Source organism: Tupaia chinensis, unplaced genomic scaffold, assembly GCF_000334495.1.
Source record: "Tupaia chinensis unplaced genomic scaffold, TupChi_1.0 Scaffold000646_1, whole genome shotgun sequence".
Lineage (NCBI taxonomy): Eukaryota > Metazoa > Chordata > Mammalia > Scandentia > Tupaiidae > Tupaia > Tupaia belangeri.
Window position 1 is genome coordinate 3,125,973 of NW_006160167.1, and position 16,701 is coordinate 3,142,673.

Here is a 16,701-nt window from a genome sequence, read left to right on the forward strand (position 1 = left end):
AGCAGTAATGTGCTGCTCAAGAGAAGCTGGATCCCACATGGCGATCATGGTTTGAATCCTCTGCCCAGTCAGGTTGAAACACACCAGGCACACAAGTACCCAAGACCCAGTGGGCTGGAGGACTGGAGGAAAGGGGATTCTGGTGTGACCAGTCCCTGTGGAGGGTGCTCCTCTCTCTCTCTCTCTCGTGTCCTATAGATGTTCTACTATAAATAAAGAAAAAAATAGAAATAAAAAGTTAAGAATTAAAGCTAGATGATTAAAGAAGAACACTGGGTTTCATTTGTCCCCACAAGGTATGAGCACATTTGGAAGATGAGAAATGGAGGTTTAGAGAATCCATAGCTTTCTCAAGATCCCACAGTCAGTGGCCAGCCCTGGTGGTACAGTGGTGACACAATGCTCTGTGATGCTGAGACCATATGGGAAGGTCCCAAGTTCATGTCCTGAGGGCTCCCAGTGTAGGCCAGGAGCACTAATCTATGTTCCTGGCTGCTTGGGGCCAGGGATGGATCACAGTGTAAAGATCATATTGGGAGTGCCTGTATCTCTCCCTTCTCTTCCATTCTCCTCTCGGGATCTTGGGCACATACACATGCCTGGTGTGAGTTTTAAGCCACCTGGTCTGGGACTTGAACCATGGGACTATGTGGGAGTCCAGTGGTGTAACCATTACACCATCTGCTGATCCCAATATGTAGAATATTTGTCAATTTAAATAAATAGATGAATTAAAATGTTAAAAACAGGTTTACACACAAGATAATTCAACTAAAAAACATTTAATTTAGTTTTGTTTTGTTTTGCTAGAGTGCACATGTATTCACTGGAGAGACAGAGAAAGAGAGAGAAAGCAAGAAAGCCATGGGGGTGGGTCAAGCCACAATCCCTTCTTCATTTATCCTTTCAGGATTTTGGGTATGCATGTACATGCGTCTAGTGTGTGTGTGTGTGTTTTAATAATTATTTATTTAATTTATATATAATAATAATAATATTTAACTTGACCAGAGAAAGAGGGGAAAGTGAGAAAGCAAGCTGCCAAGTCTGGGACTGGAACCACAGTCAGCCACGTAGGAGTACAGCACTTTAACCACCAATCCACCTGCTGGTCCCTCTAATTTGCTTTTTTTTTTTTTTTGGAGAGGTTTTCGCTATAGGGCGCGTGCACTCGCCAGACAGACAGAGACATAGAGACAGAAAGCGAGAAATCACCCCCCAGGGGGGATGGTCACGCCGCAATCCCTTCTCCTCCATTCTCCTCTCGGGATCTTGGGCACGCACGCACACGCGCCTGGCGTGAGATTTAAGCCACCGGGTCCGAGACGCGAACCGCGGTCGACTACGTGGGAGTCCAGTGACATAGCCATTACGCTAACTGCTGGTTCCCGCTCTAATTTGCTTTTCAAGCCACCAGATCCAAGACTCAAATTGTGCAGCCAGCCATGTGGGATCCAGCCACCTTAACCACCAATCTACCAGCTGGCCCAACATTTTAAGATCCTTTTTTTTTTTTGAGAGTGTTTTTGTTATAGAGTGTATGTGCTCGCTGGAGAGAGAGAAAAAGAAAGTGAGAAATCACCCCCCGGGGAAGATGATCACACCACAGTCCCCTCTCCTCCATTCTCCTCTTGGGATCTTGGGCACACGCACACATGTGCCCAGAGTATGTTTTAAGTTGTCAGTTCCAGGGCTCAAACCACGGCCGACTACGTAGGAGTCCAGCAACGTAACTATTACACCATCTACTGGTCCCAACATTAAGATTCTTAAAGAACCTATCACTCAAGACCAGCAGATGGCACAATGGTTACATTATTGGACTCCCACGTAGCTGACTATGGTTCAAATGCTGGACCCAGCGGCTTAAAACACTCTAGGCATGTGTGCGTGCGTGCCCGAGATCCTAAAAGGAGAATGGAGAAGAAGGGATGGTGGCATGGCCATCCCCCCTGGGGGGTGATTTCTTACTTTCTGTCCCTCTGTCAAGCACATGTGCCCTGTAACAAAAATCTCTCTTAAAAAGAAAAAAAGAAAAGAAAAAGAAAGAAAAAGAGCCTATCAGTCAGCTATCTGGCAAATGGCACTTCAAAAATGACTTTTCTCCAAATAGTTCTTTAGAGCAGAGGTTTTTTTGTTTTGTTTTGTTTTAATTTTTATTTACATTTTTAAAAATACATTCAATTACATTATTTAGCTTACAAGGTGATCATTTCAATATGTGAACATTTCTCCCCGGTCTAGTTGATCAAAATATAGCAACACTACCTCCCTGTCTCAACAATACTGTCTTTGTATCCCTCCTCCAAATGTTCTTCCCCAGGCCCCACTCCTCCACACACACCACATCTGGCATTCACATCCACCTCTTCTGTTTGTACATCCTTTAGCCAGTCAGTTTCAGTTATAGAGTGCAGACATTCGGTATATATTAAGTGGGGACATACAGTGTCTCTCCTTCATAGCCTGGCTTGCTTCACTCAGCACTAAATCTTCCATATTCTTCCACTTTCTGTCAAAAGTCAGGGTTTTGTTGTTCTTAATGGCTGAATAGTATTCCATAGAGTATATATGCCACAGTTTTTCAATCCATTCATCTGTACGGGGTAGAGCAGAGGTTTAATGGTAGCTCTATGCCTTTTTCACACACTTGCACCTTATTCCCTCATGTATGTGAACTTAGATATTCATTTACTCATTTAATAAGCATTTATTGAGTACCTACTACACAGATCTGGTCAGCTGACTTCACAACTGAAGTGATGCACACAGGCCAGACTTCGCTATAACTTTATCTGGTAAGGCCCAGGGAACACAGTAAACCCCCAAAAGGTCAGGGGGCAGAACTGTCAGGTCACTAATTAGACGGTCTTTAGGAGTGCCAATTCATGAAAGAGAGGGTAAGACTAGCGTGAAAGATTAGTGACCCTGAGCAATAAACGATAATGCCAGTTAAGTGGCACAGAGATAAGTTTCAGAAAAATTGGACAGATAACAAAGCATGAAAGTATTAGGGCATTGAGAAGGTTATGATGTATTTTTCTATGCAAAAATGTGTCATGACCTTCCCGACAACCCAATAGAAAGTTTTGTTTCTTTAGTTTAGAAAACCCAGGTCCATAGCACCAGAAAACAGCCTGCCCAAGGTCACACCACCAGTTATAGTGACTCTGCCAAGAGGGGCCCTCACATCTCCAACATCGTGAATCCTGGAGTCCAGCACACAGTCGCACCCACATCTGACTCAGCCCTGGCGCGCCACCGGCGCAGCTGGGCCAATCCCAGTTTCTGGCTTTGCCGCCTCGATAACTGATGCTTTTGCTCGATGACAGCACGCTCTCATAGGAGAAGCTGTGCCCAGAGGAGGAGGAGAGCAAACCCTGCCAACAGTTTTCTTCAGTAGGATTTTGCCTTAAACGGTTTCCCCTAGTTTAATGAGATGACATCAAAGTCCTTCAAAAAGCAGATTTCTGGGACCAGCAGTTAGCATAATGGCTATGTCGCTGAACTCTCATGTAGTCAACCACGGTTTGAGTCCTGGACCCGCTGGCTTAAATTCGCGCCAGGCACGTGTGCGTGCATGCCCAAGATCCTGAGATGAGAATGGAGGAGAAGGGATTGTGGTGTGGCCATCCCCCCTGGGGGTGATTTCTCGCTTTCTGTCTCTATGTCTCTCTCTGTCTGTCTGGCGAGCGCACGCGCCCTATAGCAAAAACCTCTCCCCCCGCAAAAAAATAGATTTGTTACAGATAGGAAAATCATCCACATCATGGGGCTGGCAGGTGGTGTGCTGGTTAAGGGCGCTGGACCCCCACATGGCCAACTGTGGTTTGAGTCCCAAACCTGGTGGCTTGCTTTCTTACTTTTCTTCCCCCCCCCCCACCACCACCCTTTTCTCTCTTACTCTGTTCTTCTCTGGTCAAATATAAATAAATAAATAAATAAAATGAAGTTAAATAAAAATAATTTCTTTTAAAAAATTACCCATATCCACCAACCTTCCATTAAATGTAAATAGCTGTACCCTGAGCTTGAGATTTGTAATGCTCAGATCACTCGAGAGACCACATACTCCTAATAACAAACTCTAGATGTTAAACCCAGTACCTTTCCCACATCATGCTTTTCTTCGCCCCCCCCCACCACCACCCTTTTCTCTCTTACTCTGTTCTTCTCTGGTCAAATATAAATAAATAAATAAATAAAATGAAGTTAAATAAAAATAATTTCTTTTAAAAAATTACCCATATCCACCAACCTTCCATTAAATGTAAATAGCTGTACCCTGAGCTTGAGATTTGTAATGCTCAGATCACTCGAGAGACCACATACTCCTAATAACAAACTCTAGATGTTAAACCCAGTACCTTTCCCACATCATGCTCCAGAGAGGCAGTAAGCGCTCACTTCTGTTTTGAGCTGCCCCCCAGGACCCAGTGCCAGCATTAAGTCAGGGGCAGTGCTAAGAGGCTGACTTCGAGAGTTGGACCAGCAGGTGGCATAATGTTTAAGACATTGGATTCCCATGTGGTCAACCACAGTCTGAGTCTGGACCCAGCAGCTTGAAACTCAACGCCAGGCACATGTGCATATGTGCCCAAAATCTCAAGAGGAAAATGGAGAAGGGATTGCTGTGTGGCCATCCACCCTGGGGGTGGGAACACCTCTCTTTCCTCTTTCGCTCTCACTGTGTCTCTCAGTCTCCTGCAAGTACATGCGCCCTAAGGCAAAAACCTCTAGGAAAAGGAAAAAAAAAAAAAAAAAAAGGAGGAAATGGAGCTAAGACCACTGAAAATAAATGAAAGAACATTAGGAACTCCTCAAACAGGCCCTTCTGTGGGTCAATCGGTGGTGGTCAAACTGTTCCCCAGTGACCACTTCCTCTCCATCCACCCATCTGTTCTTAGCCTTCCTACTCTTTTAATAATCATGCCTACACTGCCTTGGGACCTCCCCTATTCCAAGTGCCTTTCCAGGCAGGGTGTGGAGGGAGTGGCAGAGGTCAAGGCAATCTTAAACATGTGGTTAGAGTTGCAAAGCTTCAAGCAAATTCTCCTCCAACAATGGCCACAAGCCTAACTTGTTTCCTTCCATACACCATCCCTCCCCCCATTAGAGACACATAAGGAAATCTGCAACCACAATGAGTGTCTGAGTTGAATCAGATTCATTCAGCCCCCACATATAGAGCTTCGAGGGCACAAATATGAATCCAACTGTGAGCAATTTTCCTGAGCTGTCAGCCCCTAACACTGAGCCCCTAGGAAGAGAGGTTGTAAACAGCACAGAGAGGGGCAGCCAGGCCAGAAAAATTGACCCTCCAACATATCGTACGCATATGTGGTCTAGTGGAAAATATTCCATCTAATTGTTTTCACATTCTAAACGTTCTCACTCAAAATTCCCATTTAATGCCTGGATGTTTCCAGGATGTGTATCTAGGCAAGGCAGTGGGAATTATCCTTTATAAGAGAGGCTCAGTTTGGAAATGTGAGCTCTGCCACCATACAAGTTTTAACACCCATTAGGATAAGCATGTAAGTTAATCTATGCTATAAATAGAACGTGACTCATCTGGTTCGGTTCTACAGTGTGTGGTGCTTTTCAAGAGAGATACATGGTGAAAATGCAGTCCTGTGATGCGATGCCCTTTAGTGCCTATTGGTGGGGCAAAATGGATGAAGGAATGTATAGGAAAACCCATGCCTAAATGGAAACTCCAGGGAGCTCTGTGGGTGACATTGTCAGGAGAACCCCAGCAATTCAGTGTGCATTAAGTGGAGACCGACTATGGAATACTTATTTTTTAATCATCAGAGAATGCTTGCACTCACCAGAGAGAGAAAAAGAGACACAGACAGAGGGGGGAGATAAAGAAAGCACCACCCCCCTACATGGGTCATGGTCATACCTCAATCCTTTCTTCTCTACCTCTCCATCCTGTTGGGATTTGAATGCAACATTGTTTTTCAAGCTGCCAAGGCTAGGATTCAAAACACAATTAGCCACATGGATCTCACTCCCTTAACCACTAGGCCACGGAATTGACCCTTCCGTGAAATAGTTTTTTGAAAACAAAATCACAACCTGCATGATTTAAAAAGGCCATTTGGTCCGGCCTGGTGTGCAGTTGGTAGCAAACTGAACTGCTGCAGTGCTTGAAGTCACAGGGCTGACTGGGTTTGGATTCTCAGGTCAGTTTAAAAACTGTACTGGGTGTGTGTGTGCATGCCCAAGATCCTGACAAATTGGGGGAAGGGGGGCTGAGGAAAAGGGACCATGTCATAAGGAGACCCTGTGGAGGGTGCTTTTTCCTTTCTCTCTCTTTTTTTTTTTTTTTTTTTTTTTGAGAGATTTTCACTGTAGGGCGCGTGCGCTCGCCAGACAGACAGAGAGAGACATAGAGACAGAAAGCGAGAAATCACCCCCCAGGGGGGATGGTCACGCCGCAATCCCCTCTCCTCCATTCTCCTCTCGGGATCTTGGGCACGCACGCACACGCGCCCGGCGTGAGTTTTAAGCCACCAGGTCCGGGACACGAACCGCGGTCGACTACGTGGGAGTCCAGTGACATAGCCATTACGCTAACTGCTGGTTCCCTCCTTTCTCTCTTTTTATCTGTCTCTCATGAGCAAGCATGTGTCCTCTATCAAGACTAAAATAAACTTTTTTTTTTAGAAAAGGGCATCTTTCTTATAAGATCGAGGAATTCAAATAAGAGCTGCAATTTCTCAGGTACATCTCAGAGAGATTCACTTACCTGTTCAGGTATCCATTCCACAAATACAGTGCTGCACTCGGGTATGCCAAGCACTCCTAGCTGTAGAGGATTCGGCAGCAAGAAAAAGATAGCCTCTCCTCTGGCCTGGTGGGCCTTCCATTCCAGTGGTTTCTCAGAAACAGTCTGGCTTAAAGAGGGCCCCTTTGGGGCCAGTGTGGTGACTGAGGCACTTGCTCCCACAAGACCTACTCCATGGTCCAAGTCTGAATCTGGTGGCTTGAGAAACATGCCGGGCACATGTGCGTGGATGCCCGGAGTCCCAGAGAATGGAGAAGAGATTGGGCATGACCGTTCTCCCGGGGGGGGGGGCATTTCTCACTTTCTCTCTCTCTGGCAAGTATGTGGATCCTATAGCAAAAAAAAACCCAAAAAGGTCTCCTTTGAGGCCCATGTCCTAGATGCCTGGTCACAGCCCTTAGTGTGTGACAACAGGCAACAAAGTCACTCAGCACATCTTCGGTATCTTCCCGCTGGACCCCCTGGGCCCCTAGAATGCTGCTGGGATGCCCCAGAGTCTTATTCTGTCTTTTTCCTTTCTATCAAAGAGCAGCAATTCCCCCATCTAAGCAGCCATTGAGTCTTATCTTGTAGAACTGAAAGAAACCAGTTCCTTTACCTGCTATCTCTGGGCCCGGCATTTTCTTCCCCAAAGGTACATAGGAAAGAGGGAGAGTGCACTCTCATTTCAAATAGACGGGAGCTTCTGCTTGGCCCAGGACACTGCTAAATGAATCCAATGGCTAGACCCCTTCTATTCAATCTCTAAAATTAATCCCAATAATAGAATCTTTAACAAAAAGAGAGAGAGAGATTTGCTGTAGGGCTCATGTGCTCACCAGAGAGACAGAGACAGAAAGCGAGAAATCACCCCCCAGAGGGGATGGCCACAATGCAATCCCTTCTACTCCATTCTCTTCTCTGGATCTTGAGCACACATGCACATGCGCCCAGTCCCAGTGTGAGTTTTAAGTCGCTGGGTCCAGGACTCGAACTGCTGTTGACTGTGGAAGCCCAGCGACATAACCATGATGCCATCTGCTGGTCCCCCCATAATAGGATCTTGCAAGCAAAATGGTAAAATAGAGGGCAGGATAATGTTAGTAAACAGAAATGCTAAGCGCAAGAACATTTTACTTAAGATTTGCAGGGACAGGAAACCTGACTGGAGAAGCTTGGAGCAGAAGCTTGGAGCAGAACCAGCCCTTCTCCAATGCCCAGTGTGACTTACTTCTGCAGGTTTTCTTGTCTGGATTCAGGGTAAAGCCTTTCAGGCAGCGGCAGGAATAGGAATCATCTGTGTTAACACACTCGTGCTGGCATCCATGATCAGGGGAGGCACAGTGGTCTATCTCTGGAAAGAAAGCAAAAGTGTAAGAGTGATGAACAAAACAATAAATGAAAACCAAGAATTTTCAGTCTTAATGTTTCCTAAACTGTTAAGTCCCATGCCTCTAAGACTCATGCCATGAAAGGATCTCTCCATACAATACCTTTTTGTTTTTGCTTTTGCCAGAGAGTGTATGCACTTGAGACAGAGGGAGAGAGAGAGAGAGAAGCATCCCAGCGGGAGTGGTCATGTTGAATGCTTTTCCTTCCATTTCTCCATCCCATTAGGATTTTGCACATGCATGCATATGCCTGGACTGTTTTTCAAGCTACCAAGGTTGGGATTTGAACCAAGGTCAGTCATGTGGGATCCCTTTCCCAACTGAAAGCACTTAACCACTACATTATGGGGGTGGCTCCCAATAAAACTAATTCTATGTTTAGAAATATGGCCCCCCCCAACTAACAGATTCTTCTTGATATGTTACAAATAATTTATGCAACAAATGAATTTGTGAAAATGCTTTTCTTGTCTCGGTTCACGGAAAAGCTATTAACATAAAAATCGAGTCTCATTTGCAGGCTGGGAAGAGAGAGTATAGCTAAGTCTCTTATGAAATATATGCAATTAAAACAATTAAACCTCCCAAAGTCAAACTCCAATTCACATAAATTCCTCAACCACTGAGTCAAACAATAGAGTACATATCCTGGGGAAAATAAGGCATAAGAGTGAAAGGCATAACTACTGTGAGCTCAAAATACTTCTCTCATTACTTCACTTGACTCAGCTGCACATAATAGGACCTTTCATCTCAAGACTCACAGTCAGAATGGTAAATACTGGCAAGACTGCAGTGAAAAGGGAATTCTCCTACACTCTTGGTGGGAATGTAAATTAGTGCAGTCACTGTAGAGAATGATATAGAGGTTCTTCCAAAACCTATGAATAGAACTACCATACAGTCCAGCAATCCTACTCCTGGGTATCTACCCAAAGAATAGGAATACACTCAGTGGGAAAAACACTTGCACATCCACATTTATTGTAGTATTATTCACAATCCCTAAGACATAAAATCAACCCAAATGTCCAAGAATGAATGAATGGATTGAAAAAATGTGGCACACATACACTATGGAATACTACTCAACCATAAAAAAACAATGAGACCCTGGCATTGGATAGAAAGTGGATAAATATGGAAGATTTAATGCTTTGTGAAGCAAGTCAGACTATGAAAGAGAAGCATTATATGTACCCACTTAATATATATGGAATGTCTGCACTCTATGCCAGAAACTGAAAGATTGGAAGGCATAAAGGCATGGAGAGCAACCATGGATACTAAAGACAGTATGGGAGGAGGGTGGACAGTGGGGGAGCAGGAAGGAGGGAATCAAAAAGAAAAGGAAAAGCAAAACAATTAACAGATACAAAAGTGGAAAATTATCAGGCGATGATGCGTATGGTAATCTCTTTGACTGGACTAATACGCAGTGTATTTATGCTGGGAAAACTCATTTTGTATGCTATAAAGCTATACAGTGATTATATATAAGAGAATAAAAGAACATAGAAAACGAGTCACAGTCAGAGAAGGTGATCTCAAGGGATACACTAATTTAAATCAAGATATTCAGGAAAAAAAAAAGAGTTCATAGAATTTGTTATATAATGGGCAGATCCTGCGTGGGTGGAGAAGCGCGCAGCTGACATTGTCCTCTAAGCTCGACTGTTCCAGCCATCTCGAGAGCTTTCTCTGTCCTGTGCACAATGGCAACTCTTTTTTTTTTTTAAGAGGTTTTTGCTATAGGGCGCATGCGCTCGCCAGACAGACAGAGAGAGACAGAGAGACAGCAGGAAATCACCTCCCGGGGGGGGTGGCCACGCTGCAATCCCTTCTCCTCCATTCTCCTCTCGGGATCCTGGGCTCGCACGCACACAGGCCCGGCGTGAGTTTAAGCCACCGGGTCCAGGACTCGAACCGCGGTCAACTACGTGGGAGTCCAGCGACATAGCCATTACGCTAACTGCTGGTCCCCACAATGGCAACTCTTAAGGATAAACTCATTGCACCAGTTGCAGAAGAGAAGGCAACGGTCCCCAACAACAAGATCACTGTAGTGGGTGTTGGACAAGTTGGTATGGCGTGTGAGATCAGCATTCTGGGAAAGTCTCTGGCTGATGAACTTGCCCTGGTGGATGTTTTGGAAGATAAACTCAAAGGAGAAATGATGGATCTGCAGCACGGAACCTTATTTCTTCATACACTTAAAATTGTGACAGATAAAGATTACTCTGTGACTGCCAATTCCAAGATTGTGGTCGTGACTGCTGGAGTCCGTCAACAGGAGGGGGAGAGTCGTCTCAACCTGGTGCAAAGAAACGTTAATGTCTTCAAATTCATTATTCCCCAGATCATCAAGTACAGCCCCAACTGCATCATAATTGTGGTTTCCAACCCAGTGGACATTCTCACTTATGTTACCTGGAAACTAAGTGGCTTGCCCAAGCACCATGTGATCAGAAGTGCGTGTAATCTGAATTCTGCTAGATTTCGCTATCTCATGGCTGAAAAACTTGGCGTTCATCCCACCAGCTGCCACGGATGGATTTTGGGAGAACATGGCGATTCAAGTGTGGCCGTGTGGAGTGGCGTGAATGTGGCAGGTGTTTCTCTCCAGGAACTGAATCCAGAAATGGGGACGGACAATAGTGCATAAGATGGTTGTTGAAAGTGCCTATGAAGTCATCAAGCTAAAAGGATATACCAACTGGGCGATTGGATTAAGTGTGGCTGATCTCACTGAATCCATGTTGAAAAATCTGTCCAGGATTCATCCAGTGTCAACCATGGTGAAGGGGATGTATGGCATCGAGAATGAAGTCTTCCTGAGCCTTCCGTGTATCCTCAACGCTCGGGGATTGACCAGTGTTATCAACCAGAAGCTGAAGGACGACGAGGTTGCTCAGCTCAAGAAGAGTGCAGATACGCTGTGGGACATTCAGAAGGACCTGAAAGACCTGTGACTACTGAGGTCTAGGTTGTAGAAATTCTAAAACTACAATGTGATTAACCATGAGCCTTTAGTTTCCATCCAGGTATGTGGATCACAGTTTGCTTTTACCTTAATATGTGAATGTGGGCCCACAGAAGCAAAGCCCATGCTTGGTTTAATGCTTGCAATATGAGCCCTTGAACAAATAAAATGAACTCTCGTAAAAAAAAAAAAAATTGTTATAATGGAATTTTGCTTGTATAAGTTTTTTTGTTGTTGTTGTCAGAGGGCACGTGCACTTGCCAGAGAGAGAGACGGGGCATGGCCATGCTGTAATCCCTTCTCCCCCGTTTCTCCATCCTGTTGGAATTTTGGACACATACACAAGCCTAGTGTGTTTTTTCAAGCCACTAGGGCTGATACTCAAACTGCAGAGTTGGTCATGTGCGATCTGGTTCCCTTAATAAGCACTAGGCCCCAGGGCTGGCCCTGTAAAAGTATTTTCAAATGTGGAGAGAGAATGTTTTATTGAACAGAATTAGAAGAAGTACTTTGTTATAGTGGAACTTGGATGCATTGTTTAAAATTGCTCAAAATAAGTGGCCACTGATGGGGGCTTGGGGAAGTCTTTGGGGGCCCAACAGTGGTCCCAGTGTTAAAGCAATGCTCTGTGAGCCAATCCCACACAGGATGGTTCAAAGTTCAAGTCCAGAGACATTCCTGAACATGCTGGGCACATGTATGCCCACAATCCAGGCCTAGCTGAGGCTGGGGGTGGATCATGGCATCTATAACCTATTGGAGTTACTATCTCTCTGTCTCTTGTTCATGGCAGAAATGAACAATTAAACTTTGAAAAAGTCAGAAGTAATTTTTAAAACATTTTTATTTTAAAGAGAAATTTTACTATTTTAAGGGACATTTTTAAACTACACAAATAATTTTCATAATGAAGAATTTGGTATAGATGAGAGCTTTCTCAGTCCACATCGAAGGAGACAAATGGAGTACGAAAAAGGCACCCATTATTCTTGAAAGGAAAAGATATTGAGAAGACACCAATTCTTAATTTAAAATCATGAACATTTTTACAGATATACAAAAATGGACAGAGTAGCATGATAAATCCCTGTATACGTCACTCACATTCACGAGAAGCGATCTATGACTACTATCCTTCAACCATACTTGCGAGCTGGCCTATGGCCTAGTGTTTAAAGGAAGTAGTTCCTGCCTGGCTGACTATGTAGTTTGAATTTCAGACATGGCAACTTGAAAAACACACCAGGATCGTGTGTGTGCCTTTCTGAAAATCTCAACAAAATGGAGAAATGAAGAAAGAAGGCAGGAGGACCATATCCCATTGGGGAGTGCTTTCTCTCTCTCCCTCTTTCTCTGTCTCTTTCATTCCCTGTATTAAGATTTCATATTTAAAGCAAACTTCAGACCTTATATCAATCATTTTATCCATAAATATTGAATAATGTATTTTTAAAAGACTGGGACTCTTTTTTTAGAAAAATATACCATAGTCATATATGAAGACATTTAAATTGCCAAAGAGTACATGTATTTGCCAGAGTGAGAGGGAAAAGGCATTCCCCAATGGGGTGTGATTACATCACAATCCCTTCTCCTCCATTTCTCCATCCTGTTGGGGTTTGGGGCATGCATGCGCACACATGTCCAGCGTGTTTTTTAAGCCACCTGGGCCAAGACTGAGCTGTGAGAGGTAGCTTTCTTAACTACTAGGCTACAGAGCTAACCCTAAAGGCACCTTTTAAAAACATTATTTGGGGACCAGCAGATGGCATCATGGTTATGTCACTGGACTCCCATGTAGTCGACTGCAGTTCAACTCCCGAATCCAGCAGCTTGAAACATGCTGGGCATGGGACTAGCAGTTGGCGTAATGGCTATGTTGCTGGATTCTCATGTAGTCGACCGTGGTTTGAGTCTTGGACCTGGTGCCTTAAGCTCACACTGAGCACATGTGTGTGTGCGTGCCCAAGATTCCAAGAGGAGAATGGAGGAGAAGGGATTGCAGCGTGGCTATTCCCCTTGGGGGTAGTGATTTCTTGCTTTCTGTCTGTCTGTCTCTTTCTGTCTTTCTAGCGAGCACATGCACCTACAGCAAAAACCTCTAAAAAAACCATATTGGGCACATGTGCATGCATACCCAAGATCCTGAGAGGATAACAGAGGAGAAGGGATTGCAGTGTGATTATGCCTCTTGGGGGTGATTTGCTTTCTGTCTCTTTGGCAAGTGCATGTGCCCTATCGCAAAAATCTCTCTCAAAAGAAAAAAAAAAAAGAAAAGAAAAAGGAACAACAACAAAAAATATTATTTGGAAACTTCTCAAACTTAGAAAAATATACTGGGTGTGAGCACATATGCTCAGGGTCCTGGTGGAATGGAGAATTGGATGAAAACCATGATCACGTCTCACTAGAGGGTTTTCTCTTTTTCTCTCTCTAACATGTGTGCATACCCTCTGGCAGAGAAGAAGGAAGAGAAAAGAAGAAGAGATTTTAAAAAAAGGAAGGAAGAAAGAAGAGAGTGTTAGTCTGCCAATACTTAGATTTTAGATTTTACTTTATTGTTTAGATTTTTTTTTTTCGCCACAGGGTGTGTACGCTCATTGGAGAAAGATAGAGGAAAAGTGAGAAACAACCCCGGGGGCGCTGACCACACCATCACCCCTTCTCCTTCATTCTCCTCTTGGAATTATATTCATGTCTACACATATGCCCAGTTTGATCTTCAAGCTACCGGGTCTGGGACTCAAACTGTGTTTGGTCATAAGAGAGTCTAGCGTCTTAACCACCATGCTACTTGCTGGCCCCAATACCTATATTTTTAAAAACTCTGTTTAAAAATTATTATTATTATTATTTAATTTGACCAGAGAGAGAGAAAGAGAGAAAGTGAAAAAGCAAGTTGCCAGATTTGGGACTCGAACAGTGGTTGGCCATGTGTGAATCCAGAACCTTAGCCACCAGCCCCAATACCTGTATTTTAAACAAACAAACAAAACAATGGTTATCTCTGCGTGATGGACTCACAGAGCATTCTATTTCATGTTATTTCACTTTTTTTAAAGAATTATGTATTCAATTGTATTTATTCATTCATTTATTTTAATTTGATCAGAGAGAGAGAGAGAGAAGGAAAGTGAGAAAGCAAGCCATCAGGTCTGAGACTCGAACCGTGATCAGTCATGTGGGAGTGTCCAGTGCTTTAACCACTATGCCACCAGCTGGCCCTGTATTATTTCATTTTTACACATACCAGTTTTTCTTTCTTTCTTTTTTTTTTTTTAAGGTTTTTGCTATAGGGCGCGTGTGCTCACCAGAGAGAGACAGAGAGACAGAAAGTGAGAAATCACCCCCCAGGCGGTATGGCCACGCCGCAATCCCTTCTCCTCTATTCTCCTTTCAGGATCTTGAGCACCTGCGCACCCGTGCCCGGCATGAGTTTTAAGCCGCCAGGTCCGGGACATGAACCACAGTCGACTACATGGGAGTCCAGTGACATAGCCATTACACTAACTGCTGGTCCCTACATACCAGTTTTTCTACAATGAGCTCGTATTACTTTTGTAATCAGAAAAAGTATCAAATATTCACATTCATTATCATTAAACTGGTTGTCATGGAAAATAGCAGAAATTAATATAGAAAAAAGTAACAGTGTAGATATGTCTAAAGATTTGAAGAAGAAAATAATCAAAAACATTGTTGAGAACAATATATGTAATTCCAGATATCTATATCCAAAACAAGATACAGGCAACGAACAACATAAATTTTGGACCTCAGATTAGGGAGTAGGCCCAGTCATGGTGGTACAGGCAGTAGGGTGTCTCTGTGAGATAACAGAACTATGTGGGAGACCCTGAGTTCAGATCCCAGGTGTACCTGAACACAGTGAGCATGCCCATGATCTTGGATAGCTGGAAGTCTGTGGGGAGGATCATGGCATGGCAAGACCTTGGTAAAAATACCTGTTCCTGTCTCTGTCTCACTCAGGAAAGGAAAAAAGGGAGAAACTTTAAAAATACTTGAGGAGTCACCAATATTTTAAAACGTATATAAGGCCAGGGGCAGCAGGTGGCATGGTAGTTAGGGCATTGTACTCCCACATGGTGGACCACAGTTTGAGTCCTGGACCTGGCAGCTTGCTTTCTCACTCTCCCTCTCTCTGTTCAAATTGAATAATAATAAATAATAAATAAAATTAAATTAAATATTCTTTAACATAAATATACACACACAGGGCTGGCCCCACGGTTCAGTGGTTAAGGATTAGATTACACATGGCCTACCAGTTTGAGTCCTGGATCCAGTGGTTTGAAAACCATTCCAGGTATGTGTGTGTGTGTGTGTGTGTGCGTGCTGAAAATCCCAACAGCACGGAGAAATGAAGAAGAGATTGTGGTATGACTACTCCCCATTGGAAGGTGCTTTCTCTCTCTCCCTCTCTCTGGTAAGTGTACCAAATAAAGAAACAAAAAAACAAAACATAAATATATACATGTGTATAAGAGTAACTACAGCTCACTGGTATGACTGGAATTTGAGAAGATAAGAACCAAAGGCAAGATTACAACAGGGCAGTTTGCAGGATCTGTGAGCCCCGAAGCCTGCATCATGGTCTCTCACTCTATCCTAGCTAAGTGGGCTTCCCTGCTGGCTGCCATGCCTCACAGTTCCTGCCTCAGGGCCTTTACTCGGGTACTGCATTCTCTCTGCCTCAAAGGTCTCCTCCCTCCCTCATCCCCTTCAAGTCTTTGGTTAGAAGACACTTTCTTGTTGAGACCTATAGTCTTCTCTTACCCTGCTCCAACAGAACATAAGGCCCATAAGTACCAATTTCTTTTCTTTTTGGTCGGGAAGTGGGGAAGGAGTGGGATTTACTGCTGTAAGCCTGGTGTCTACAATCATATCTGGTGCATAATAAATTCTCAACAAATATTTGTTGAATGAATAAATGGTTATTTGTATTACTCTTCCTTTCTTTGTTTTTTTTTTCGTTCTTACTTTCTCTCTCCCTTCTTTCTGAGAGCATGTGTGTGAGAGAGAAATTTTTTTTAAAATATGGTCAATTATTTAATTAGGTTCTTGGCAAGAAATTTAGAACACCAATTTGTGAGTGTAAACTCCATTTGTAAGGACAAACACGGATTGCTGGTGGCCCTGGAGCTGAGGAGCAGCTTTGATTGTTGGTAAAATGTGAGTCCACAGCTTTCTGATCAATCTTGCGCTGTTCTGTAATCTCGTATTTCTTCTTCTCTGTGTGTTGAGGATCTCACCTTCCTGTTGTCTGGGCTTCCACAGCTTCTTTTTCTTTTCTTTTCCTTCTTTTCTTTTTAGAGGTTTTTGCTGTAGCTAGCTGGAAAGACAGAGACAGAGAGACAAAAAGCAAGAAATCACCCCCTGGGGGGATGACCATTCCGCAATCCCTTCTCCTCCATTCTCCTCTTGGGATCTTGGGCACACACGCACACGCACCCGGCGTGAGTTTAAGCCACTGGGTCCAAGACTCGAACCACAGTCAGCTACATGGGAGTCCAGCAACATAGCCATTA

At 43.8% G+C, this 16,701-nt stretch overlaps 1 protein-coding gene and 1 pseudogene across 2 annotated transcripts in view; one reads left to right on the plus strand and one right to left on the minus strand.

Annotated features, from left to right (window-relative positions):
- The window catches only part of MATN2 (matrilin 2), a 168,181-nt gene that overhangs the window by 30,722 nt on the left and 120,758 nt on the right, over window positions 1-16,701 (minus strand). For both annotated transcript variants that reach the window (XM_006159724.3, XM_006159723.3), the window contains exon 6: window positions 8,010-8,132. In XM_006159724.3, coding sequence (XP_006159786.1) covers window positions 8,010-8,132 — 123 coding nt within the window. The remainder of the gene's footprint in view (window positions 1-8,009; window positions 8,133-16,701) is intronic.
- On the plus strand, window positions 10,157-11,141 carry LOC102501758 (L-lactate dehydrogenase B chain pseudogene; annotated as a pseudogene).